This window comes from Archocentrus centrarchus, chromosome 8 (genome assembly GCF_007364275.1).
Source record: "Archocentrus centrarchus isolate MPI-CPG fArcCen1 chromosome 8, fArcCen1, whole genome shotgun sequence".
In the NCBI taxonomy this organism is placed as follows: Eukaryota; Metazoa; Chordata; class Actinopteri; order Cichliformes; family Cichlidae; genus Archocentrus; species Archocentrus centrarchus.
In genome coordinates, this window is record NC_044353.1 from 9204392 (window position 1) to 9231916 (window position 27525).

The 27525-nt window shown below is 41.6% G+C and overlaps 1 protein-coding gene across 1 annotated transcript in view; it reads left to right on the forward strand.

Moving 5' to 3' along the window:
- Window positions 1–6645: 6645 nt before the first annotated feature.
- Window positions 6646–27525, forward strand: part of LOC115784389 (microtubule-associated serine/threonine-protein kinase 1-like) — a 55076-nt gene continuing 34196 nt past the window's right edge. Inside the window, 2 exon segments of the mRNA XM_030735617.1 lie at window positions 6646–6732; window positions 14824–14852. Coding sequence (XP_030591477.1) covers window positions 6694–6732; window positions 14824–14852 — 68 coding nt within the window. The 5' untranslated portion in view covers window positions 6646–6693.

A 27525-nucleotide genomic window follows, 5' to 3' on the forward strand; every position in this document is an offset into this window, starting at 1 on the left:
GTCGCCTGTGTGTGTGTGTGTGTGCGCGTGTGCCCTTAAAGTACACCTGTGATCGTTGTGATCGTCTTACAGATTAAGTTGCGCCTCCTGCACTCATTCTAATTCATTTGATGCGCAGAGTGACGTGTTCTTTTGAACGAGTGTGGAAATAGATGCAGACCTCGATCTGACTTCCTGTTAATCTAGCTAAGAATATTTTCCCAAAGGAGTAAACAACAAAACAAAACAAGAGTTAATGAATTTTTAAAAAGGAAATCAGGAAATTGTCTGACCAGTTTCCCTTTTTCTAAATCAACAGAAAATGTTGTTGCATGATTACTTGCAATATTTTGAAATTAAATAATGAATATAATTTATTTAAACTCTAACCATCTTTGGAAGCGCACAGAGCACCATGAAGAACTGAGCCAAGGTCAAGAGGTCTCTGTTGCACTGCCTTGTTTGACCACAAGGAGTCATGCTGGTGATTTATTATAAATTCAGAGGGGGGCATTACCATGAAGAAATCATTTCACATTATTGGTGTGTATTATTGGTATATAAATATGCATAAATGCATATTTATTTACCAGATGCATAAATAAATAAGTATGATGAGAATCATGCTCATTAAATGAGAATGCATCAATAAATGAGTATCTTTGCATAAATAGAGATTTTCATTTATTTATGCATCTTTAACCAAGTGACTAGAATGAAAGTATTTTTTAAATATATTTTCTGTATTCATTTTTACTGGTTGTTTAACCCTCATTTTAATGACTAAAATGATCAAGGGGGGGCTCTCATGGCTGTCTGTATTTTTTATTTACAGTAATAGAACTGGCTCTCTTTGTGTTGATCATATCTAAACTGAGTCATTGTACATATTCTAAAATGTTATAATGGAAAGAATTATGCTTTTCAATTGTTTTTATGAATAAAGGAGTTAACCTGACTCATCTGTGCCAGCTGAGCTGTTTTCATTGTCAGTCTGGGCATTAAGTGTCTTCCTCAAAGCTGCTGGAGCAGTAACTTGCAACTTTAGGTCTGTTAGACATAGATCATCATATAATATTACAATGACATGATTACACATATTTCCACACAACATTTCGTTATCCTTGCCACACTAATAGGCCAATACCTGTTTAGAATGACGAAAGACTGTTGTGTAATATGCAGTACTATATGTCTGGGGTCATAACTGACCCCGCTGGGCTACTTGAAGTTGAAGATATTGATGAACTAAAACCAAAAACATCTATCAAATCCAAAATGTGTGACAAAAATAAAACTGAGTATTTCTGTTGTGCTGTAGATCTAATTCCTGGTTAATCTGGTTCCTGCTTTCATATTTCTATGAGATTATTGCTCTGCTTTCACAGAGGCTGATCAAATACATGCGTTAACTCATTGTGCATTAGGTAAACATTGTCAGTGTGTAAATTTTGCTTAAATTAATGCTGATTTGCTGACATGCGCTGCAGAGGTTGTGTACATTTCTTGCACAATACTAAATGTAAGAAGATTCTTCATGTGACCAAACATAATGCTGAATGTTGCACTTATGGTATGCACTATTTGTTACACAACATAGTTTCGTGTTTTGTGTTGAAGCCTGGTGCAGTGAGAAACTGCAGCTCTCTCTCTCTATTTTTTTTAAATAATGCTGCAGCTGGACGAGAGAGGAAGTTATGATCTGGAAAGGCTTGCTGCTCCCATCTGTCAACATCCTGTGTGTGCATATTCGTGTTTGTGATGTGTATTTGTGTGTGTGGAGGAGCATATACAGTCACCATGTGTGCTATTGCTTCCCCGGGGCAGGAGAAAAATCACTCATAACTGACATCACTGACTCACTGCGATCCTTTCTGAGTGAAAACTGGACATCTCCATCGGCGTCACCTTCAGCAGACATAAGGACACTTGTTTCAGCCCTGTGATGAGGAAGTTCTTTTTTAATGTAACGGGTCCTAAAAATCATTTACCAGCAGGAGAGAAACTTGTGAGTAATTTGCTCTCTATGGAAAAGTCATACATTAAGATCACTGCATGCTGTTTACTCTTTTAGTTGTGTAGTAGAACACACAAGAATGGAAATTTGGGAGAGATGTTTTTGCTGGAAATTAGCAGAAGATAAAGTTAATTTACGATCTGTAATTTCACAATAGCGCGCTCCTGCTTTAAAGACAAATGTGGGCATTTCTTCGCAATACAGGCTGGTGGTTGAGTGGTGATATCCTTCGGGGGAATGAACAAAACAGCAACGTCAACTCGTGTTCCAAACAAAACTGAGCAGCTGTTTCTCTCCAAGCTCAAAGGGATTATAAAACCATTATGTAAGATGCTATTAAAGCCACATCCTTTCTGTGTTCGGTGGGCGCCGAGCACCAGCAGTTTATCCTACAGCGACCACGATGACAAAATCATGAAACTCATGGAAGCATGTCTTCCAGCCAGACTTCCACCTGCTCTTAGATTTTAACAGTAGGATCAGTTCAGCCACTGCAGTAGGAGAGATTAACGGCCTCTGCTACCTGCTATGTGTTCTCTGGCTTTACTGCAGGACAAGGTGCACTCAAACGCTGTAACAGAGCTGAAAGGAGTGGGAAGACAACAAGGCTTTGTGTGCATGAGAGGGAGTTGACAGTGCTGGGAGAGTTTTGTCTGTTTGTCACGGTTTGCACAGCACACCAGCTACAGAACAAACCACTGCCGTCAGCAGTGAGATGATCTGGCTCTGTGACTGCCAGCCAGACGGCCCTGACAGCTCCATTTAATCTAACAAATAACAGCCTGCTTACTGGAGCCTTTTTTTTTCTGATAAGGTTTGTGAGTCTCTGCAAACATTCTGACACTGCCACGAAATGTATTGTTGATTTTACAGTTTAGACATTTGTGACATCTGCACCAAGATCTACACACCATGACATTTAGAATCCACTGAAAAATACTCACATAAGTCACACAGAGAAAACGAGAAATGCTTCAATGGGCTAAAAAGTTTTTTCTATTTTTACAGTCAGTTGCACCAATTAAATCAAATACGCAATGCAATATTATGCCTGTTTACTATACATGGCAGATAGCAGACACATTTGGACCTAATCTGGACAACTTTCAGCACTTCTAGCTCAATTACAAATACCGTCAAATGTCCTATAGGCCAGACATGGCCCAGAAATCAGGAGCTGGGCTTGACATTTGGACCTAAATGTGGCCCACATTTGGTTCGGCCATTCGTGGCTATCTGGTATGTATATGTATGGTAGCTACAGGAATGACAATACAACAGTGCAGTACCCTGTGCTCTGCATTTGGACACACGCTTGAGCTGATGATGGATATAGATGAAACAGTTCTTACAGTTCAGCCCTATGAGGGGCATGAATGTGTGTTCCACAGTTTGTAGCAATCTGTTCTGGTGGTGCTACAAAGAGGATCTTCTTCTGGAGACCATGAATAACTGTGCCAAAGGCAGTTCATTTGAATGCTGTTACAACATTCAGGGCTGAGCCAGAGTGATGGCTTTCCATGAACACAGGTATACTGTTAGTGAAAGACTGGTTTACCTGTTGAGAAAAATACTGGTCAGATGGCCTCTTTTTTTGTCCAAGAAGCTTGTGTATGAATTCTCCGCAGATGGCCTGTTCTTGTCAACAGCAACCCCGCAGCCTTCCTGGCCATTTCCACTGACCAGCGTGGGCCGGGTTTGGACGCTTGAATGCTTCGTTGCAGATATCCTGCTGTGTCTGGCGCTGATGAGGTCATGCCTGTGTGGGCAGTTTGGACCATATGTTACATAAAAACTGTGTGAAAGTCTTAATCTCCAGCAAAGCATTATGTAATGACTTTGCCAAAGGGCCACCAGTCTGTCAGTCTCAGAAGTATTATAACACATGGAAATCTTTTTTCCCCCTGCAGTGTGAACCAGAAAGGATGTCTTTTTCAGATGTTTTTGTACATTCTGATGCATATCTAGAGCAGTTACTGATGATTCACGCAAGTAGATTTATTCTCCATGCACAATAATTCTGTGAATTTTTCTCCATTCTTTTAGGACAACTCTGAGATGACAGATGAATTTGTAAAAAATTGTAGATTCATTTACAAAGGAAAGAACATTTTTCATCCTTTGCATTTGAAAATGTTTTTTGCACATTCAGATAAAAAAAATCCTAAGCACTACAGTCTGCAATGTAGACATATTATTGGTTGTGTATGTCTTTATGTACAAGTATATTTGTTTGTGTTTGTGTATGTCTTCCGATGCAAACAATCCATCTCATGTTGGGAAATCTGCAGAGCCCACAGGTGTAAGTAATTAGTGCTGTAAAACATATTTATAGAAACTGAGTGCAAGCATTGCAACAATTAGTGAATGTGGAGGAGTCTGCTTAGGCAAACATTTTATAGGAGCAACAGAGGAGGAGTGATAAGGATCCTTTGTGCAGACAACAAAATCTACTAAACCTCAGGAGCGTGCAGAGGATGGGTGCAAACATACATGGAAATACAGCGTATCAGGCAAAACCAGAGTTTGTACAATTCTAATAAGCTTGAAATTCAATATTTTTTATGACCACAAATAGCCTGAACTCATCTTTCTTCTAATTTCTTTAAGTAGTCTTCAGAAACAGTTTCAGGCTTCTTGGAGGACATTCAAAGGTTTCTTGGCTGTGTTTTGGTCTGTTCCTGTTATTGTTGCAGCATGCCTTCTCCTTATAATATCTGTTGACTGATTTTCAGTCCAGTTCTTGTGTAATGTGGCATACCACAGCCTTTTCTCCCTGTTTCCCTTCCTTAGAAATGGCTTCTTGACAGCCGCTCTTCCACTGAGATCATTTCTGATGAGGCTTCAGTGAACAGTAAATGGAGCAGCTGAAGGGTCAGATGTCAGGTCTTTCCCTATTTCTGAAGGACATGATGTTCATCAGCTGTAGGTAGATAGTTTTTTTCACCTGATGCTTTTTCTTTTATCCTCACTTTTCCAGTTTACTCAGATTTTTTAAGTACACACTGCACACCATGCTCTCACTGCAGCAATTTGGATGAGCTGAAGGCTTTTCAGGGAGTTTTTAGGACAAGTTGGACAAGTTGTCTGTTACATATAGACACAACACTGGTTCATCCCTTGAGTTAGATGCCTTTTTATGGTTCAGTGTTTTATAGGTCAGTGTTAGGTGGCTTAATAAACGAACAAACAAACCTCTGAAAATGGTGAGGTACAAGGACTGGAGGGAAAATGAGTGACAAAGCAAAGAAATCTTCAGAAACTTCAGAATTATTGTTTAAGACCACGTTAAAAATTACAAGAAAGTCTGGAACAAAATATAAAGAAATGGTGGTGCAAGACTTTTGCACAGTAGTGTAATATAGCTCATAGTAAGCCTATGTTTTGTTTTCACACTACATGTTTTTTGTACTCGTTTTTGTCCTGTGTATATTTTTCTTTATTTTTTCTGTTCCTGCAGCTGAAGTTTACTGAGTTGTGTGAGGTGAGCTGAGAAATGCACGACAAGTGTGCCAAAGCAAGACAGTGAAAAAAACCCCCCTATAATCTCGTGTCGCTGTCTGTGGTGCTGATTTAGACACACACATCCACACACATCAGCTGAAGAGCTGCCATGTCCAGCTTGCAATTTAAAATTGTCTTTCAGGATATGAAAGCAAAATATCAATTAGGGCACCACTACAGCCCAGTACCGACAGCTGGACATGCCTGTGTGAAGTTGTAGCTTGCTGGGCCGGATTCTGTGGAAGAGTGTTTGGATGTTCCTCCATTCATCCGGAGAGAAGAGTGCCTCTGAGTAGGAGGAGGGGCGAAAGGGAATCCCAAGAAAGGGGCTACAAATATCGCGTTGCTGCGGTGCCATAGGAAACCACTTCATAGGAGCAGAGAGGGTGGAAAAACAGCGACTGGATGAATGAAACGAACAAGAGTTTAACTTAATGTGTTTTTGGAGGGGCCGAGAGGGACGTGCGCGCTCTCTCAGACACAAGGTGATGTTTACCGAACCGGACAGGCTCCTCCGCTGCGAATAAGCGGCAATGTCATCCTGACCGTGGAGCTCAGGGATGAAGCGCGTCTCAGAGCAGCACTGCTATACCACCGTGCAGTTATGTGTAAAATAATCGCCTGGTTGTTTTAGCCCTGCGCCGAGCTTTGAACGCGCTGTCCTTTGTGACCACATGTGGAAAGAAGCTCACGTTTTCTTCGAGAGGTTCTCGTGAAGCAACAGAAGAACTTGGGTTCAGTGTTTTGATAGGCTGATCGCGCATGGACGTTGTGTTCGCTGGGGCCTTCGGTCGCTCAACTGGGCAGCATCAAAGCGCACAGACCATTGGCAAAATGTCAAGGATGCTCCTAGAAGGAGCCGCAGAGAGAGCAGCATGACAGTCAGCAGAGGAGACAGAGAACACGGATCACAAGTGGAGCTAAGGCAATAACCGTCGCTGATTTTTAGAGGCATTTTTAAACAAAAAGAAAGGGACCTCTTGACATGTTTTTGCGAGCTTCTTCGACGTGACATCGGACTCTGAGTGCGCCAGGACTCTTCTGTTACAGCTGTTACGGCTGCTGCTGTGCAGTTCGGGTGTGAAGTGGAAGCTTCAGCCTCACTGGGTCAAAACACAGATTAGTGAAAGGTAACAGGATTGTTTTAGTGAAGGGGAATCCCAACCGAGAGCCACACGGCTCGTCATTGCGCCATGGATGACTCGGGGATTATACGGCGACGGAGGCTGCAGGTGAGCTGGTTTGGTTTGGGAGTCTTGCTTTGTGTTAAATTCACCCTTGCTCTAAAAAGCATCCTTTTCTAGTTGTAGACACAGCTAGAAAAGGATGTGATAACGAAGATTATTCAGATAATAACGTTTATTTTTACTTTATTGTATGCTCTTTTTTTCTCTCTTATTCTGTCATTTACACCCATTATATAGTATTTTTTTAAACGCAGCCCTCATCATGAATCTGTAAATAAAGTTTTTAGCCCTCATAGGAGGGGCCTATTGCACTTTTACTTATTACTGGTGGGACTTCTACTAAGCGTGGATGTGTGAAAGTAACCCCCGTGAGCCAAAAGCTCAAGCCTCAGAGTGCTTTAAATGCTCAGTTCCAGATCATTTTTTCTACTCGTGGCTCTGTATGGTCAAAGAGTTGGAATATCCCCAAGCCCGCCTGCTGTTCAAACCTCCTTGTACAGCTTGTTTCAGACAGTGGATGAACTGAGTTGCACTGAGAATCATGCACAGTTACTCTAGTTGAGTCCAGTAATAATAATAATAATAATAAATGGTCAGAAATGAGCATAACACTAGCAGGCGCTTTTCGTCTCTCTCTTAAAGGAGTCATCATAGTGGATGGAGCCACATGTTTGATTTGGCACAGATTTTACACTGGATGTTCTTCCTGATGCAACCCTCCCGTTCATCTGGGCTTGGGACTGGCAGTAAGAGCGCATTGGCTTGAAAACCCTTGAGGCTACATTTGTGTCTCCTCCTGGTCTCAACCTGGGGATGAGCATAAAAGAATGTAACAACAGCAACAATAGCAAAAATCTTGTTCCTGGATAGTAACTGTTCTTTTCCTGACTGCTCATGCATCAGCATGGATTTAAAGCAATCCAGAACAAAAAGGAACAAAAACTGTTACATAGTGTAATAGGTCCCTTTAGTTTCCTGTCAATGAACTGATTTAATTATTGTTGTTTTAGCTCTAATTACAGGATTTTCTTTAAATCAACCTTCAGAGTCTAATCATGATGCTTTACCAGTAAAGCTCACTCTTTCTCAGTCTGTCCTGATAGAAACTCACAGCATGTCTCTGGTGGTGAGTGTAGTGGCGCCACTGCACTTAAAGATTTATATATATTTAATAATGCGTGCCACATTTGTGTCATACTTTAATAGTAGCTTTTCTGTCATATTCAGTTAATATCCCCCATGAAGCTCATATTAGGATCGTGTTCATGTACTTTTTAAAATCTCTTTAATGAGATGTTGGTAATGAATTGCCACTCATGCATACTGATCTGCCGTGCTCAAATGACTGTGTTCATCCATTATGAAGCAGCCTGCTTAACCACAGGTCACCCCCCACACCCCCACCCCCATCTTTGTGTGATTCAGTCAAGTGAACTGTACAGAGATGAGCCTGCAGGCCGGGCGGAGTGCAGCCAGCCTCCTGTGGGGCTTTTGTGCATGCTAGTGCAATTATGCAGCATGTGCATTTAATTTCGCTCATTCAGTCCGTTTATATTCTGGCAGTTTCATTTACTAAAACGAAGATTTGTCAGTGAGCACTCTGAGCTGCTTGAAGCCAAATTGTCCCTCATCTCTGAGAGAAGAAAAGGAGTGGGTATAAAGGAATCAGGGGAGGATTAGGAGTGAGGTGTCCCAATGGTTTCATGTCTCATCATCCCCACTGCTCAGCTCACTGCTCTGCTGCTGTGATGTATGACAGGAGCTGTAAGGGAATTAATCATCATAGAGTCACACTCACAAAGGCACTGGCATTTTATAGATATAGGCAGGCCAGCTGAATGATTTAGTGCTTGTATATGTATGTATGGGAGGGAGGGAGAGAGAGTGTGTAGACTTGTAGTTTAAGGTGTGCATTTAGCCTGTCTGCACAGGTTTTATGCTTTCATGTGTTATCTTTATGGCCGTGTGTGTCTCTAAAATTGTTTGTTGACGTGTGATTGGCTCTGCATGTCCTAATCAACTGCTTTGTCAGTCCCCTGGGTCTCATCATCCCGGCTCTCTTCTTCACACATACACACACACACACACACACACACACACACACACACACACACACACACACACACACACACACACACACACACAAAATCATTCTCTCAGCACCATATGGTGACACACCCAACTCCCCTGCAGTTGCAGCCAGGGGTCACACCCATGATGCATCGCTTCAACATGACTAACATGAAGAGAACGTGATCTTTGTTCCTCGTTATGTTGGCTCCAGTCTGACACTACAACCTCCATTTGGCTTGCTGGCAAACATGTACTACTGATAATAGCATGTACAGAAAATATGTCAAAATAACAGTTTTATCAGTGATGTGTGAAATTGATACAAAATAAACTGAAACTAGTATTTTCTGCATTTTTTGTTTGAAGAAATAGTAACTAAAATCATCCCACAGCTACACTGCAAGTATAAAAATGCTCTGAAGATTTTACATCAATTTAAATCCATGCACTGGGATAGGGGGTGGGGGGGGACTGGAGCCTATCTCAGCTGCCATAGGGCAAGAGGCAGGGTACACCCTGGAAAGGCATAATAATATGAGTTTTTTTTTTTTTTTTTTTCAGTTTTGCCAAACTGGTTGAACATCATCAGTCCTCCGATACAGCTGCTTCCTGGGTATTATGTTATGAATGATCAAACGATACTTTAGGTATTAAGAGGCCTCTAGTCTTTAAAGAGAAATTGTGGTGAATCAGATCTATTTGTAACTGATTTCCAGTGAAGTGATAGCTTGCCTTTATCACTTAGGCTACTGTTGTACCCATCTTTGAATACAGTGAACTCACTGTCATTTTCAAGAAACCAGTCTGAGATGATGTGAGTTTTGTGACATGGGGGTTACCCTGCTGGAAGCAGCCGTGAGAAGATGGTACACTGTGGTCACAAATAGATGGGCACGGTCAGCAACAATACTCAGGTAGGCTGTGGTGTTTAAACACTACTCAGTTGGTGCTAAGGGCCCCAAACTGTGTTAAGAAAATATCCCCCACACCATTACACCACAACCAGCTGTTAAGAGTTGGGTGCATGTGGTGTGAGGACACAAGTGATGGATGCAAAGGCAGGAAGAGAACACCAGGACTAGAAAGACAGACAAAGGACAAAGGGAGAGTGAGACAATACGTACACACAGGAGGGGGATTAGGGAGAGTGGAGACAGCTGGGGACACAACACACAGCTGAACTAACTCATTAGAGATGAGACAAAGGAAGCAAAACTCAATGCAATGCATAAGGAACAACAACTCACAAAATAAAACAGGAAGTGACTCAACACGACACACAGAATGCAGATTTGATACGGAGAACACAGTGACGCAAACAATTAAATACAGATAAAAACAATAATCAATAACCAAAATAAGAAGACCTGAGAACATAAATGTTAAATGCAAATAACAATAAAAAGCAGTGGACTAAACAGTATAAAACTAGAGACCAATGAAAAACAACAACACTCAAAAATATTAAAAAACTGGAAATAATCACTCAAATACCAAAACACAAGACAATATAAGTTAAAAAAAAAAACAAGACTGGGCCAAAGACCCAGGATCAGCAGCCTGAACTTTTGATCCAAGACAGAATGGATCAATGAATTTGTGTTCTGCTCTCTGAATGTTGAAGCAGAAATCAAGACTCATCAGACCAGACAACACTTTTTTCAGTCATCTGTTGTCCAATTTTTGGTTAACGCGAATTGTAGCCTTTATTTCCTGCCCTTAGCTGACAGGAGTGGCATCCGGTGTGGTCTTCTGCTGCTTTAGCTCATCTGCTTCAGTATTTCGTTCGTTGAAAAAAAAATCATTATTTGAGTTACTGTTGTCTTTGTATCAGCTTAAAGCAGTCTGGCCATTCTCCTCTGACCTCTGACAGCTACAAAGCATTTTCTCCCAGAGAATCTGGATCTTTTTTCTTCTTCAGATCATTCTCTGTAAACGCTAGGGATGGCTGTGTGGGAAAATTCCAGTAGATCAGCAGCTACTGAAATACTCAGACCAGTCTGTGTAGTGGTTAATACATTCAGTTGGCAAGTGAATGGTTGCTGGTTCAGTTCCAGTGGGAGACACAAATGCCCTTTGGGGTTGCATTGGGAAGGGCATCTGGTGTAATGGACCCATCAGCTGTTGTGGCCCCATGTTAGTGACAAGGGAGCAGCTGAAAGTAGCTTCTTCTTCTCTCTCTGTATATGTATTGATCAGAATATTGCACCCTGTCTGGCTACTATATTGGTTTCATGGAATGGGTCATATAACCTTAATGTAACAGTTGCTATGAATAAGAAAACAGTAACTTTAATATCTCATTTTTGATAATTACACTTTTGACAAAGAGTCCAAAATTCCTTTTAAATGCATTTTTTCTAGGCTTTTTGTTTTAATAAATCAAATAAATGCTTGCAGAAAAGTGAAGAGCACCCGACCATCTTTTTTTATGCTTGACATGCCTCGTCCTCAGCCATTTGTCAGCCCCATATCTGAGAGTCAGTCACCGCTGTAGACAATGGCTGGTCTGGGAACTGTCTCCTAGCAGCATGACATCCCTTGATTGATCCCCGTTGTTCTTCCCCAGGCCAGCTCACCACCATTTTTCTTTGCAGTGTCTACAAAATGATTGAACTGGCTGGCGCATCCCCACCGAGCAGCAATGTGCTTTATAGGCATGCAGCTCAGCTAAGGCCATTTCATTATTACAGAGGCCTTTTTTTTATTTTTGTAGTGAAGCCAATATGACTTGAAGGACACTACAGCAAAGGACCTTTTATGGGTGTGTTATATGAGCAGATAGTGTGTACCAGGAGACAAAATTCACTGGCCTTTCAAGTCTTTGTTTACTGCCTGCATCAGGATGTTTGCACCTCAATGAAACAGCAGCATCCTACACAATTATAAAAATAACTTAAATTTGAACATTGCTGCATATTTTAGCTCAGTCCTGTAAAAAATATTAGTGAATTTAAAAAGCAGGCCTGGAGTGTGAATGCTAACACACACAAAAACGGCACACACATTGTATTTAATGTCAAGGCAAACATGTTTTGACAGAAATAGGTTATCTGCAGGTTAGATATTAAACAGCCTGGCATTAATCAAAATGCAATATGCTTGTGCATAAACCACAGACATTGCAAGACAGTGGCACACTTGCCCTACAGTGAGAGCATCTAAGTATTCATAGATGCACAGCCTTGAAATACATACTCCATACTGTCACTCTGTCAGTGTGTGACATCCTGGGACTAAAGGGGATCAGACAGTCACTTATAAGCTCAAACTTCCGTTTCCTTCCCCAGAGGATGCATCTAAACCTGGATCAAACCAGAGCAGTCACTCCTGTCTGAGAAGCCAGCAAATATAGCGCGGGATTGTGTGGCTTTCTAATCTGTGATCGGTGAGCATGACATGTTTGTGACAGAGCCTCCCGTCTGTCACTGCTCGCCACCGCCAGACTTCATTAGCAGGACTCAGAGAGCGTTTAGTCTGAACATCAGCCTCGGCGATTGGTTTTTAAATCAGCCTCTAACATGGGAAATGCAACCATGCAATGAGCAGTAAGCCTTGCATCAAACTAATTATACCACAGGAGAATTAAGGCACAGGCTTCAGATTGGAGTGAGGATCATGTTTCCTTAACAACATATTATCTTCTGGAAATGCTGCCACTGGGAATCACGGGTCGATTTAGAAGCGTACTGGTGTGCTTGTGTTCTGGCACACTGATCACTGATGAAGTAGAGATTGGAATCAGGAAGTCGGTTATCACTTTGTGACCTTTTTACAAGTTAAAATGGAATTGAGGATTAAGCCGTAGTCTCAGGTAGATACTATGTGACAGCAATACCTAAGAATTAAAGAATGTAAGTGAAGGTGACAGAGGACTCTTTTATTGGAATTTATCAGGTTAATAAAGGTCATTTTATTATAAGATTCAATAATTATATTCTACAGACTTGTGCATTCACTGCAATGAAGGGAAGATTTTCATTGTTCCCATTTATTCTCTCAGACATCAATAGATGGCTGCACTTTGTTTGGAGTGCCAGCTGTTTTTTTATTGGTGATCTGACTACACCAAATACATACAATGGAATAGAGATCCTTTCTGACCATTATATTTAATACCAGTGTTGGGAATATTAGTGTTATTAATCGGAAGGTTGGTGGCTTGATCCCTGACTCCTCCAACCTGCAAATGATCCCTTAGCAAGTTGCTGAACCTCGAGTTGCTCCTGATGCATCCATCTGAGTATGAGTGTATGAACATTAGTTTAAAAGTGCTTAGGCAGGGAAAAAAGCACTTGTATTAATGGGTGAGTGAGGCATGCAGCAAGAAAGCACTTTGGGTGCTAAAATTGAGCAGAAAAGCACTATTTACTCTAAGTACCAGTCTATTTAATTAATTTATAATGCAGTAATTTTGAACTCTTCCTCAGGTAAATCATCGTTCAAATCTGCTTTCCATGCATGCAGAATGTTATGAGACAACTCTTTGTACTTACTAACAAATAGATTGTATACCTGCCCACATAAAAATTTCAAAGTGAAATATTCTGACCCTGCAGAGGGGTGTTATGTTGATGGACCCTGAACTTACAACCTCAGTATTTCTAAAATCCTGACTCCAGCCTTGCTGCTACATCCTCGTCAATTTATGTGGTTGTTTCCTCTGGATTAAACAGCTGCTCTTTAGCAATGTTAGATGTCAAGTGTAGTTAGGACTCCTCTGCATAGGTAACCCCCCTCATCACAGGCATTCTTCATCCCTTTTGCTCTTGTAAGTCAACTTTTCCTTCCATCTGACAGCTCAGGGTCATTTAGCCAGATCAATGAAGGACAAAGTGAAAAGGGATCAATGAACTGAATATTTAGTTGCTCTAAAGATGGATTTGTTAACATGTAAACCCTTGGGACATGCTGTCAAACAGCCGTGTAGCCTGTGACTTGCTTCTGACCCTGAGGTGAGGAGAGGACCAGTTTATTATTCTCTGTTTTGCTCAGTAACGAAGCCTTTTCCACTTGGTTTGATGATTGTCATCTGTGTCCTAGGCTTAAACTTGTGAATAGTGACTGAGACTCTCGTTGGAGTTTTGTCATCATATTACATCAGTGGCAGCAGGTCTGCACATCCCCACTCACATGTCCAACCTTTATTTGAAGGTTAACCTAATAATTACATTGATTGTGGTCAGCTGGTGGTCAATTTGACGCTAACAGCACTTTAACAACTTTACCTTGCATGTGACAGGAGAAAGTGTAAAGCTGCTAATGCATTAACCATTACCTAATACTGAGTAGTATCTCATATCTGACTTGCTAGCAGCATACATTGCACGACACACACAGAGACACATGGAGCCAAAGGCCAGAAGATTCCAAGATAAGGCTGCAAGCACGAAAGCATGTTTCCCCATGCCACCACCCACCACCCACCTCTCAACCCCCTCTCCGCCCTTGTTTACACCCTTTCTGTCCCTCTATATCTGTGTGCAGGGTTTGTAAAGAGCCAGGCTGTGCTGGCATGAGATTTGCTTTTGCTCGTGCTGGTTTTTTTTTTTTTTTTTTTTTGGTGCAGTGAGTGTCTGCTGCTGTTTCACCCCAGTGTTCCCTATCCATCTGGACCCAGGAGATGGGGGGTGTGGTGTGGGGGTAATGGCTCGCAGCGGTGTTAGAAATTAAACACCAAGTGGTTTGAAAACAGGCAAAATTACATATACAAAATGTAATAAATCAGGATAAGGTGATGGACTAATTGTTACTGAACTTCTCCAGGACCAGATCTTTATAAGCCTTGAGATTTAGAAACTGGTGTTAAACCCCGCTCTTCCACAATAACAAGCCATAGCAGGCCTGTTAGCCTTTCAATTTCCAAACATGCTCATACAGTATGCCTGGTGTTGTGTTCTTTGTGGTGTTTTTTTTTCCTTGTTAAAAGAAAAATGCTCTCAGTGGGGATCTCTTCCTAGAATATCAGACTATATCTTCAGAATATCTCATAAAAGAGTATATTTGTATTTTCTGTACCTGATCTCTCTTTTTTTGTCTTTTTCTTTGTGCTTGTACCAGAAGGACTTGCCACTGCCTCGCAAAAACAGCAGGTGAGTGTTACCTTTGTTTATCCCTCCCTTTTTCTTTGTCTATCCCTCTCTCTGCACCACCCATCAACTCTCTGTGGAAAGCCTGATTTTTTCCATGGAGAAAAACAATCATGCAAAGCTGCTGTAAATCTTGTTGTTTATCAAAGTCTCTCCTCCTGTGCGTACATGCGACTGGCAAGCTTTCTTGGATCACAAGCATGCTTTGTGCATTCTGTCTGAAAGTTATGAGGATGCTTCAGTAGTGCTCATGGTGTGGTGTGTGTATTCCTTGTGTGAGAGAAGGAGGAGGAGGCCTTCTGAAGTGATGCTGGAGTTATTAGGCCAGTTGGGCGCTCACGGTGCTGTCCATGGTGCTGAAAGCCATTCCACCTTCTTCAGCTACTCATTTTGTCATTTTAAATCTCCATTCTTCCCTTATATTGTTTAATAATTTCTGTTCCACACACATTTTCACCCCTCAGCCCTTGGGCTCTCCTCAGCTACTTATCTTTTATTCCTTATACGTTTCTGGTTGTTCTGTCTCTCTCTCACACACTCAAGAGGTTTTTTTCTTCCTGTTGTTACATTTTTGTTACGTGGCCCACAGCATACAGTAGACCGATTTAAAACTAGTTGGTTAAAATAGTATAGTGTTTAATGGGCCACAGTTAAAGAGCCACATATTTCCCTCAGGAGTGGTTTACGCAATCGCTTGACAAATGAAAGGTTGCTGGTTCAATTCTAGCCACAGACACAAATCCCCTTTGGGTTTGTATCAGGAAGAGCATCCAGCATAAAACTCTGCCAAAACAAACATGCAGAGCTACCCAGTGTGGCGATCCCTTGTGACAAGGGTGCAGCCAAAAGTAGCTATGTGGTAGAGACAAAATTTTTTTGTTATTACAGGTTTAAGTCTTGAGTGTTAAGTGTAATGATGATTTTGTTTGGACAGGTCCAGACTATCTGTTCCTCAGATTTCCACTCTTTGTCCTGAGCTATGCAAACCATCTTTGCTAGTTGGCTAATCAAGAGGTGGACCCAAATGCAGACACGGCAAAGAGGATGCTTGCGAAACACTTAAGACTTTATTGAAACACACTACTGTAACTCAAAATACAGCAGTCACCAAAAGCAATTAAACAGGGTAGAGACGAGTTTGCTGGAAACCAGTCTCACAGCTCACAGGCAGGAAACAGGAACTGTTCACAACAAGGGGTAATGGGTCTAAACAGAGGGAGAGATGGAATTAGCGAGCGCAACATAGAAAGGTTGGTTTAAATACTGACAAGGGAAAAGGGTGAGGAGACTGGGATGGTTTACTCGCAAGGTACAGCAATAAAGTCCAGAGGTGGGGTGTGTGGTAGCAGTGTGTGGATAGAAAACACAGAAAACAAAAAATGGGCCACAATCAGGCCATTTAACTGTTTTAGTCTGTGTTTTTTTTGGAGTATTTTTTATTTAAGTATCTGGTAGATAACATACCTTGCTCTCCCAGAGAGCAAACAAAATTGGGCCTATGGCAAATGTTTGTGGGCAAGCCTTGGTCCAGAAGTCACACAAGAGGTGCTTGACACACAGTATGGCGTGTGCTGGGTGGGACAGATTTGGGCCAAATTGCATGACACACCTGACATCTGGCCCTTATATTGTAAACTGGCAGCTGAGTTGTGGCAGCCAGACTCAAACTGAGTCAACACCATCAGTCAGGGCCATATGTGGCCCATAGAAAACTGTAGATATGGGTCACATTTGAGCCAAACAGCCATTTGCTATGGAGGGGTGGGGGTGTTAATCCTACCAAAAGCCAAGAAATCTGTGCTTTGGTTTTGGTGAATGAAATTCTTGTATAGCAGGTGTCTGTGTCTGTGTGATGCACCTGTGCATTTCATGTATGTATCTTGCTAACCAAATCTGCACTAGCTAGTGACTTAGCACACTACCTTAAAACTAAATTAAAAAAAAAACATAAAACTTTAAAATGAGAATCCACAAACCATTGGGTGCTGTCACCATGACTTTTATATAGTATCAGTCAAAAGTTTGAACATACCTTCTAATTCAGTGTTTTTTTCATTATTTAAAAATTGTCTGCATTGTAGATTAATACTAAAGTCATCCAAATACAAAGAAATACATATGGAATTATTTTGTAAACAAAAAAGTGTTTAACAAACCAGAATGTGTTTTATATTTTGGATTCTTCAAAGTAGGCACCCCTTGCTTAGATGACAGCTCTGGCATTTTCTCAATCAGCTTTATGAGGCAGTCACCTGGAATGGCTTTCAGCTGTGCCTTGCCAAGAGTTAATTTCTTGAATTTCTTGCCCTCTTAATGTGTTTGAGGACCACCCCAGGAAAGGAAGACCAAGAGTTCCTCTGCTGCACAGGATAAGTTCATCAGAGTTACCAGAGATCGCAAGTTAACAGCACCCCAGATAAGAGCCCACCTAAATGCTTCACAGAGTTTAAGTAGCACACACATCTCAACATCAACTTTTCAGAGAAGACTGTATGAATCTGGACTTTATGGTCGAATTGCTGCAAAGAAGCCAACAAAGAAGCCAACAACAAGAGGAAGAGAATGGTTTGGGCCAAGGAACACAAGGAATGGACATTAGACCAGTGAAAATCTGTCCTTTGGTCTGATGAGTCCAGATTTGAGATTTTTGGTTCCAAACACCATGTCATTGTAAGATTCAGAAAAGATGAGCAGATGGTTCCTACATGTGTATTTCCCACCATGAAGTATGGAGGAGGAAGTGTGATGGTAGGGGGGTCCATTGCTGGTGACACTGTTGGAGATTTATTCTACCACAGCATTCTGCAGCAGCATGCCATCCCATCTGGTTTGCACTTAGTGAGACCATAATTTGTTTTTTAACAGGACAATGACCCCAAACACACCTCCAGGCTATGTAAGGGCTATTTGACCAAGAAAGTGGGTTATGGAGTGTTGCGTCAGATGACCTGGCCTCACCTGATCTAAACCCAGTTGAGATGGTTTGGGAAGAGTTGGTCTGCAGAGTGAAGGCAAAGCAGCCAACAAGTGCTCAGCACCTCTGGGAACTCCTTCAAGACTGTTAGAAAACCATTTCAGGTGATTACCTCATGAAGCTGATTGAGAGAATGCCAAGAGTGAGCAAAGCTGTAATCAAAGCAAAAGGTGCCGACTTTGAAGAATCTAAAATATAAAACATGTTTTGGTTTGTTTTACACATTTAAGTTTTCTTTTGTGTTCCTTCATAGTCTGGATGACTTCAGTATTAATTTACAATGTAGGAAAACAATAAAAATATTGAATGAGAAGGTGTGTCCAAACCTTTACTGTATATTGTCACAGTACTGTCCCCTACAACAGTCCCCTACTGTGTGAACAGCCTCTTGTCCCCATTCCCTTCTACACTCAAGTCATCCCAAGTCATCATGGGTAATCACACATGAAATGATGCCACAGGCCAACTCTGTTTGTGTCCAGACCATGTTCTGCAATCTATCTCACTTCTGCCTTTTCCTTTCCACCTCCATCACCTCCTTCTGTCTCCAGACAGTTTCCATCTGAATTCAGTCTGTCACTGTGTCCTCTGCATCACATCCCATTTCCCTCTGCAGGACACTACCAACCCACTATCTATTATAGATGAGCTCAATGGAGTTGGCTTCAAATTCAATCTGCCTACTGCTACCATTCATGGGTAAACACAACCATTGATAGTTTGTGTGTGTGTGTGTGTGTGTGTGTGTGTGTGTGTGTGTGTGTGTGTGTGTGTGTGTGTGTGTGTGTGTGTGTGTGTGTGTGTGTGTGTGTCTGGCATACATCATCAATATTAGCGCAGCTTTTTTGGTTCCATTTGACTCTTTTTTATTTAGTTATGCAACAGTCCACGTGGCCTTGTCTCTTAGTCATTTCTTTAGTGTCTGTTGAGATAAATTAACCTCCCTGTACTTTCTCCTTCCTTCATTCACGGAATAAACAGCCTGCAGTAAAAGCTTTTAACTTTGCATCAGCTTTCAGAGGAAAACACAAAACAGAAGCACAAGAAACTCATAAAACTACATTGTGTACCACGGCACCTTAGCCTTGAGAAAATGACCCATAATCCCCTGCCACCTTTTGTTATTCCTTTCTAAAAGAGACCCACCCTTCCTCCCTGCATCCCTCCCTCTGCGTTGAGCTCTCTCTCTCTCGCTCTCTCTCTCCCTCTCCTTTGGTTCTCTTGCACACTTGCCCAGACACACAGACACCAGCGCACATCTAAAGGTTGTTGGAGCCACAGCATGCGTTAGCATTTTGCCAGAGACCTGCTGCTTTCTGACTTCTCACCGCCCAGCTTTGCCTGCTGCAGAACTACACCTAAATACCCAACAAGCAACATGTTCCGACGCACTAAAAGGTACACCAAGAGGCTCGAGACAGAGTAGAGATGATTCAGTTTCTGTGTTGAAGGGTGTGGTAGGACTGGCTATCTGTTTCATCGCCCTGATGCTCTGTCCTTTTTCTTCTTTCCTACAGTTTCTGCAGTATACAGATTTAGAAACTCTTTTTCTCTGATTTACAAACTGCTTTTCCTGTCCTTGCATGCAGCCTGCATGTAGTTCAGTTTACAAAGTCTTGTCAATAGAAGCAATGGAACAATTAAAAGTTGCATAAGATGCTGTCATAGTTCGCTGTTAAAGAGAAATGTAATATAATCAATTTAATGTCAAACCACCTAAAACAATCTATTTGCTTCAGCGTAGTCTTTACACATTCGTGCACTGTTCATCTGCAGTGGATTGCCATGAATTTCTGTCCATTCATTGTTGTCAGAGGACGACTCCTACTGACTTTCCTCATCTCCTGAGCTTTCATCTGCAGCACAAACAAGTCACACTAGCAATAACTTCCTGTTTAGCCTCAAGTGACACTGACTTAAATCATATAATCAAAGTCAATCAGTCAGGGTTTGCGCTATAATAGATCAGCCAGACAAATGGTCTTATCTGACTGGATGTTTTGCTGTCAGGCAATTGATGATGCTCTGGGTATTTGAAGAAGTAGATTTAGGTGTGGATGTGAGCATGAATGGCTGCATGTCCGTTTTAGCCCTCCCATAGATTGATGACCTGTCTAGGGTGTCCCCCACCTTTCCTCCGCGGGGGCTGGGACAGGCATCAGCCCCGCCATGACCTTGAATTGATTAAGGGGAAGAACATGAATGGATGGATTTGGTTGAATGTTTTTCTGCAGTTTGTTTCCCCCAAAATTGCTTTGTTGTAATTAACAGGTCGTTTTAACAATTTTTTTAAAGATATATTTTTTAGCCTTTTTTGAATAGTGAACAGTGAAGATAGACAGGAAAGTGGAGGGAGAGAGAGAGAGAGAGAAGGGACGACACGCAGGAAAGGGCCACGGGGTGGTTTCAAACCCTGGCTGCCTGCACTGTATGCAGCATATGTGGTTGCCTGCTCACCCACTGAGCCTCCCTGGAGCCCAGTTTTAATGAGTTTTAAAAAGTATTGTAAAAAAGAATCATAATTTTGCCTTCCTGATTGAAAGCCTCTGTAACCACCTAAAAAAGTTAATACAAATTCAGAAAATAGTCTCAGAGCTCAGCGTGACTCCGGCACAGTCCTCATTTTGTTCAACTCCAAATTTCCAAATGATAAAGATTATTCAAAAAGCTGCAAATTTACATATTTAAAAGGATTGAACAAGAACATTTGGGTATTTTCTCAATTTTCCATAATAATATATATTCAGAGTATTACAGTTTTGGTCAGTACAAAGTATTCTTTAAGTGGCATTGATAAGTCATAGTGAGCGAAAGAAACTTAATTGTCTTCATTTCATCCTAAAAATCGTGAATGTTGATGAAAAGCTCGCAGTGAAATATTTTTTTTTTAAAGTAAGAATTGTACTTTTGGGGTAGTGACTGTCTTCCTGAGGCTCTTTACCAGAGCACCCCTCACACCGATCTGGTGCTGATTAAATGCTTTTAATCAAGTATGGGTTGTTTTGAAAATGACTCTTGATTACAATTTTTGAGCCTGGTGAAAAGATAATGCCAAGTTGAAAAGTTGCATCAGTGACTCATCATAGTGACATTTCTGGAAGCACGGCAGGTAGACCGATTCACATTTGAAGTAATCAGTCAATAAGTATACATGTATGAGCCAAAGATGAGTCAGACAGAAGCCCACATTTAAAATGGATTCTTCTAGACTCTGATTCACCGATGCTGAGGTATTTTTCTGGAGCTGGGTGAGTGGGTTGGCTTTTGAGGGAAAGTGTTCTGAGGAAGATATTGACTTCCTGTCAGCTGTTTTTACTTTCATTTCAGTTGCAATTGCATTGTGAAACACAGCAGCTAAAAAAATTCCATTAATAGAATCAGCCACATCACTTCCAGTGCTTAACAGATGCTTTTAATCACCCCATCGTCAACAACCTAGCAATGTGAGCTGAAATTTCAGCACCACAGGTTTTCAGTAGTGGAGGTCCTACTGAGTCTCTCGGTGACTTATTCTCCACGGTTGATTAGGGATTAAAATGGCTTCTATTACAGAGCATACTCTTGTCACTGCCCACCTGAGCCCAGGCACATAGGCAGATAGATGCGACTATGCTATAGTCTCACCATTTTAATGTTTGACACAGTCATACAAGCCTGCCATGTGGCTGTAGTGCATGAAGAACAATCACTTCACAATCCTTGTATTGCTTGAAAAACACATTTCCGAGGGACTAAGACAACAAGATAAGGAAACAAATCAGAGTCAGGACACAGAGAAGAAGGGTAATGGATGATTAAGACGAGGAAAGCAATGGAGGTGGAAAAAGAAAGAGGCTGTGCAAGAGGTGAAAGGAGGAGAGACTGAGATAGCATGCAGGGCCCTGAGGTGATATCTGTGTCTGCTCGTCCATTAGGGACCAGCTCACTAAGGTTACGTGAGCACGTTAGAGATTCATACTAGCTTTGACTGCCCTCTCTCTCATTCATTCTTCCTTTCTTTCGTTTCTCTTCCATATTATTCTTTTTTTAATCCCCCTGTTATGTACTTATTCTGTTTTTTACTTTTGGGCATGTTAAGTAAGGAAAATGTGAGTAAAACAGTTGTTTCATTTTTAAAATAGTACATCAAATTTTGAGTTTTTCTTTATTCATGTGTGTACGTTCCTTCACATACACACTGTGTTCCTTTACATCTTAAGTAAAAATAAAGAAATATAAATGTACATGTGTATGTATATGTGTTCGGTCACCTCTTCAGCAGGTAGAACCCTCTATAGGGTTTAAGTCTGGAGATTGACTAGGCCAGTCTAAAACCTTCCACTTCCTGCCCCTGATGAATTCAATGAGCTTTGGGTCATTATTTTGCTGCATGATGAAGGCTCTCCCAGTCAGTTTGGTTGCATTTTTCTTTAAATTGTAGACTTCTGAGTTCATTGCACTGCTGACATCATGGTGACATCATCAATTAATGAGCCTGTCCCAAAAGAAGCCACGCAAGCCCGAGCCATGACATCACCTCCACTGTGTTTCACAGATGAGCTCCTATGTTTAGGACCATAAGCAGATCCTTCTTCTTTTTTTTTTGCATTTTTGGCCACAGCGGCTTTTATGGGCAGTGGAGAGAGACAGGAAATGGGGGAAAGATACAGGGGAAATTGGCCAAATTGGCGACGGGCCAGGCCAGCCAAATTGACAACAGGCGACACGCTATTCAGCAACAGGCCAAATTGGCGACAGGCCGGGATTCGAACCGCACGCACGCAACGCGCCATATGAATGTGGTCACCTGCCTCACCACTACGCCACCCAGACACCGGAGCAGATCCTTTCTTTCTCCAAACTTTTTCCCTCACCTTCGTAAAGGTTCCTCTTTGCCTCATCAGTCCATAAAACCTCGTCTCAGAATGTCTGAGGCTTCTGAAAGCCCGGCCTTCTTCTTCTTCTTGCTAATTAGTGGTTTGCATCTTCTGGTGAAGCCTCTGTACTTTGGTTCATGAAGTCTTGTGCAGTAGATTGTGATACTTTCACTCCTGCCCTCTGGAGGTTGTTGCTGACTAACAGTTGTTTTAGGGTCTTCCTTTACAGCACTTCCAATGTTTCTGTCATCAGTTGCTGCTGTTTTCCTCAGTCTCCCTGTTCCACATCTGTTAGTACACCAGTGACGACTTTCTTCTTCAGGACGTTCCAAACAGTTGTACTGGCCATGGCTGATGTTTGTTCAATGACACAGGCGAAACCAAAACTGAAACTGAGCGCAGACATTCAGCGCTATTTATTGTGTGAACACTCAATGTAACAGGACACACCTGGACAACAAACACACCTGTCAGTCACATGTTCGAATACTTTTGCTCAAAAGAAAAATGGGTGGCTCCAGACAAAAGGTGTTATCTTCTGAACTGTGCATCAGATCCAGATGTAAATACCTGGAAATAACAGCTGAGATGTTTTAATGTCAAACCCAAATTTTTTCAATCTACAGCAAAAATAAAGGGACTGGGTTTACTGTTCCAGTAGGGGAGTGTAACAGTCCTCTCCACATGCTGCAGTCAGTGTGCATGTGGCTTTAATGAGAACAAACTCTCAGCAGAAGATTATATATGTAACATTTTTATGCAATGTCTTTTCATGCACCCAGAAATAAAGGGTCTATAATTTGAAGTAATTTCACATAAAAAGTCTCCGTTATTTTTATTACTGTCCTGTAGGGTAGCAGGGCCTGGTGTTAAATGGATCAGATGCTAAAGGCCAAAGGGAAGTGAGTGGAAATTCAATGCAATAATTGGTGAGAAGAAGTATTGTGTATGTTTTCCTCGGCTGCTGTGGCTCAGGTGCTCTGCGCTGTAGGACAGGCAGCACAAACAGAAAGACATAATCGCACCCAGTGTATGTGCCTCCATGCTACACAACTCTGACACACATGCACACATCCTCTCTACACACCACCATGCTGCAAGCCATATCCACATCTTCTCCTCATAAACACTTCTCCTCTGTAACTAAATAAACCATTATGCTTCACTTAACCAATTATGTGCAAACAAAGGAGGTCAATGGGAGGCTGAGGCAACCAGGTCAGACTGTAGAGTCTGTCTTACTAAGTGCTGCAGTTTCCCCCCAAGAGGAACCCAAAGTTCAATACCTACAAGCTTATAAGTATAACTCCTATTAAGCCCTGCTTTCAGTGAAGAGTACTCTTTCCTTTAGTGTTAGAGTAATGGAACTCTCTTTGATCCTCTTTCTCCTCCACTGTCTCAGGGCTTCCATTACAGTTGAAAAACACTTTTGAGAACAAAGGCTTCTGAAAATTTTGTTGATAGATACTGCTGCTATCTGCTGCTCTGCACTACTGCAGACTGACTCGAAATGATTTGAGCCTATTGCAGTAAACAAAAGAAAAATACGAGTGTGTTTCATCCTTACCGAGGGGCATTGAATTCCCATCAGGGAGCTTTGGAACCCCAGAGAGCTGAGGAAACTGCGAAAAAAAAGCAAAAGAAAGGGTAATGGTGTCTGCTTGACTTTCCTCTTGGCTGTGGTGTATTCAACGAGGCAGTGTTTTTGACATTTAGCACAATGCTTGGTGTAGTTGAGTGGAGATTGATGGAGCAGAGTGAGGACAGTGTGTTGCCTCGAGCACTCACCATGACCATTTTACTGTCTGTCCTTGTCTTTACTGCTGGTCATGTGGCCAAATGGACAATACTGCCAGACTTACCTACTCACAATTTAGATAGTGGAAAAACAATCAATACACTCTGTATCCTGCACATACCCCACTATTTTTCTACTGTGTTTAATTAAAGCTGATGCCGTACCATAATCTTGCTGCAGAGATTATGGAACTAATTGTTTAGTCAGTTAAATCAATCAAAATTAATCATCAAATGATTAATGGTAACCTAATTCCTTGGCTCCAGTGATTCCAATGATCTAACTGCACCTTCATACAGTAGCAGCAAGTCAGTCACAAGGAAGCCCCCACTTTAAAGCATGCTCTAAGCAGACCATCATTTACAAAATGAAGATTTTACTGTACAAGACTTGATTGTATTTATTGAGACGATAAAATTATAAGGGAAGTGTTTATTGAGATCACAGCTCAAGTGAGCAGGAGTTTGCTCAGACAGGTAATTTGCCCACCTGGTAAAAAAGCACTTTGACCCTCAGGTTTAAAGGTTAATGCACCTCTGCAGTAGCTTTACTTTTTCAGCTTTTTCACTTTTGTTTATTTACAGCCTAAACATGTTACAGTCATGGAGTAAGAAAAAAAGAAGAAGTTTAAAACAGTTGGATTGAAACAGTATATATAGTTCTTTTTTTTTCATGATGTTTTAACTGCAGTTAACTGTAGTTAGTTTGATGATGTCCTGTCATAAATCCTTAACTAACCAGTTGGCATGCATTAGCAGGAGGATATTTTTGTGGGGAAAATGTGCTGCTGGAAAATGTGTTTAAATTCAATTCCAGCACTGATGCAAATCATTTTGATGATCAATATTAGCTGTTTAGTACATTCACTAGTGATTATGAGAGAACTATGCTATAACTGTAAAGCACCATCAATAGGGGGTGAACAGGCTCTCTGTAGATTGGCTGTGATGGCCAAGAACCTGCTGTTTCAGCCTCTTTTGGCAACGATTCAGCTGAGTCATTTACCATCAGTCATTTGTTAGTCGCAGGCAGACAAAGAGGCTTTAAGAGTTTCTCTGATTTTCTTTCTTTTTTGTGTGTTTCAGTAATGATGTCATCTCCCAGATGTTGTAATCAGCACATTCATTATATGCGTATATATGCGCACAGTGCACATACAGCACAACATGGGAATACTGTGTATTCTTTTCATTTCCCTTATTTTCTTTTGTATTAGGTTCTGTGGTTTGGTTGTTTGTGTGGCATTTGTCTTTTTCTTTTTTAACTTTGTTTATTATTTTTGTGGTGAGGTCGTGGCTCTCCTCCCTGAGTTATCCTCTTTAATACTAAGTCCTAATTCTTTAGTTTCCTTTTCCTGCTGCCGCGTTATTTGTTTGCATGCCCAGCCTCTTATCACGCTCTCTCCCTTCACTGTCAAGCAGTGAACTTAAGTGACGTCTGTAATGAGCTGCATTGCTTCCGCTTCTCTTTCGTCTCCACTGCGGTCCCGGGTTGGTGTTATCCTATATCTCTCTGCTGCAGGCTGTGTGGCAACAAGCCATCATGTGACCACGACTCCCTCCTCTCCACCACATCCCCTCTAGAGTTGTAAAGCTACAACCTCAGTAACTTCGTAACAGAAATCAGAATCATTATTTGACTTGTGTGCTTGTATTTAAAGGCCACTGTGTCTGCCTTGCTTTCTCCTCCTTTCTCTGAATCAGGTAATGCTGTATAGGTAAATAAGCCAGTTCTTCCTAATGCTTCATCAGCAATTACTTTCCTCTGCCACTCTTAAAATCCTGACTTCTTTCTTCGTCGCCGGTGCCTCAGATCTGCTTCTGTTTGACATTTGTAGTCTCATATGAATGGGAGGTGTGGTTTCATCAATATTAATGGCCACCCCTGCTGTTAAGCAGAAGCAGGAGTATGAATGTGCCCAGGATGAGAGTCCTGTTTGTCTGTTGCCAGAGCTGAGCGTTTTCCATTCTGTATCATCTGATCACAATGTTCCTTGTGTGCTCTGTTCATCCATTCTGCCATGAATATATATAGACAGTGTGTGTGTGTGTGTGTGTGTGTGTGTGTGTGTGTGTGTGTGTGTGTGTGTGTGTGTGGTGTGTGTGTGTGTGTGTGTGTATAAAATGGTGTAAAGAAAACTGGGTCATGTCTACCTGTGTATGGGTAATGAGCACCCCTGTGAGCCCTTTCAACCTTCCCTGCATCAAACTCTTGTTTTTCTTCTACTGAATTTGCAGTCACCTTGTTTCCCGAGGCGTTCACTTCTCTATTTTACTTTAATGTCATGCTTGTTCCAGCTAACCCCTCCATCTCGCTCTAAATCCCTCTTCCTCGCTGCATCATGCATTCCTTACCACCACCACCCTCCCCCCGACCCCTCGAGCCATTGGCCAGTGCAGCCTATATTGACTGAGTGTTTTGGAGTGCACCTCACCCTCTCCCCCCACCCCCTCTTTGATCCTGATTGACCATCCAGCAAGAATAAAAAACGCCCTGAGTTTTGCTCTGAGGTCTGGATTCTGCATCAGTAATAGCAAAAGGGTAGAACTGCCAGATGTGCTGTAAATACACAGCAATAAGTATCCACATGTTTATCCATAGCGCTGAATACTAAAAGCACTTTATTTCATGAAGTGTATCCGAGGAAGCTCAAAGCCAAGTGCTGTGTGTTTTGTGTGTTTACAGGCAGCCTCGTTGATTTCCTGCAGCACAGAGAATCCATTCATCAAGAATAGCCCTGCTGCTGAGTTTTGTGTTATATTAATCTAGAAGCAATCATTGTAAATAAAAGTCTGAAACTATAATCGTACTCCACATTAGACTTGCATATAAAATACAAGCATGCACTCACTGAGATGATCACTCACAAGGTTCAGTTCAAGGTCAGGGTGCATGTCACAGTGAGAGCTTTAAGGTGATTGTCAGGATCTAATTGATCCAAGTTAGAAAGTGTGAAATGGCACAATAGCAGTTATCAGTTCAATCTACTGGTGCATGTGATCAATATCCAAGAGGCTACTTATAGAGCTGATCGACCAGCTTTCAGGT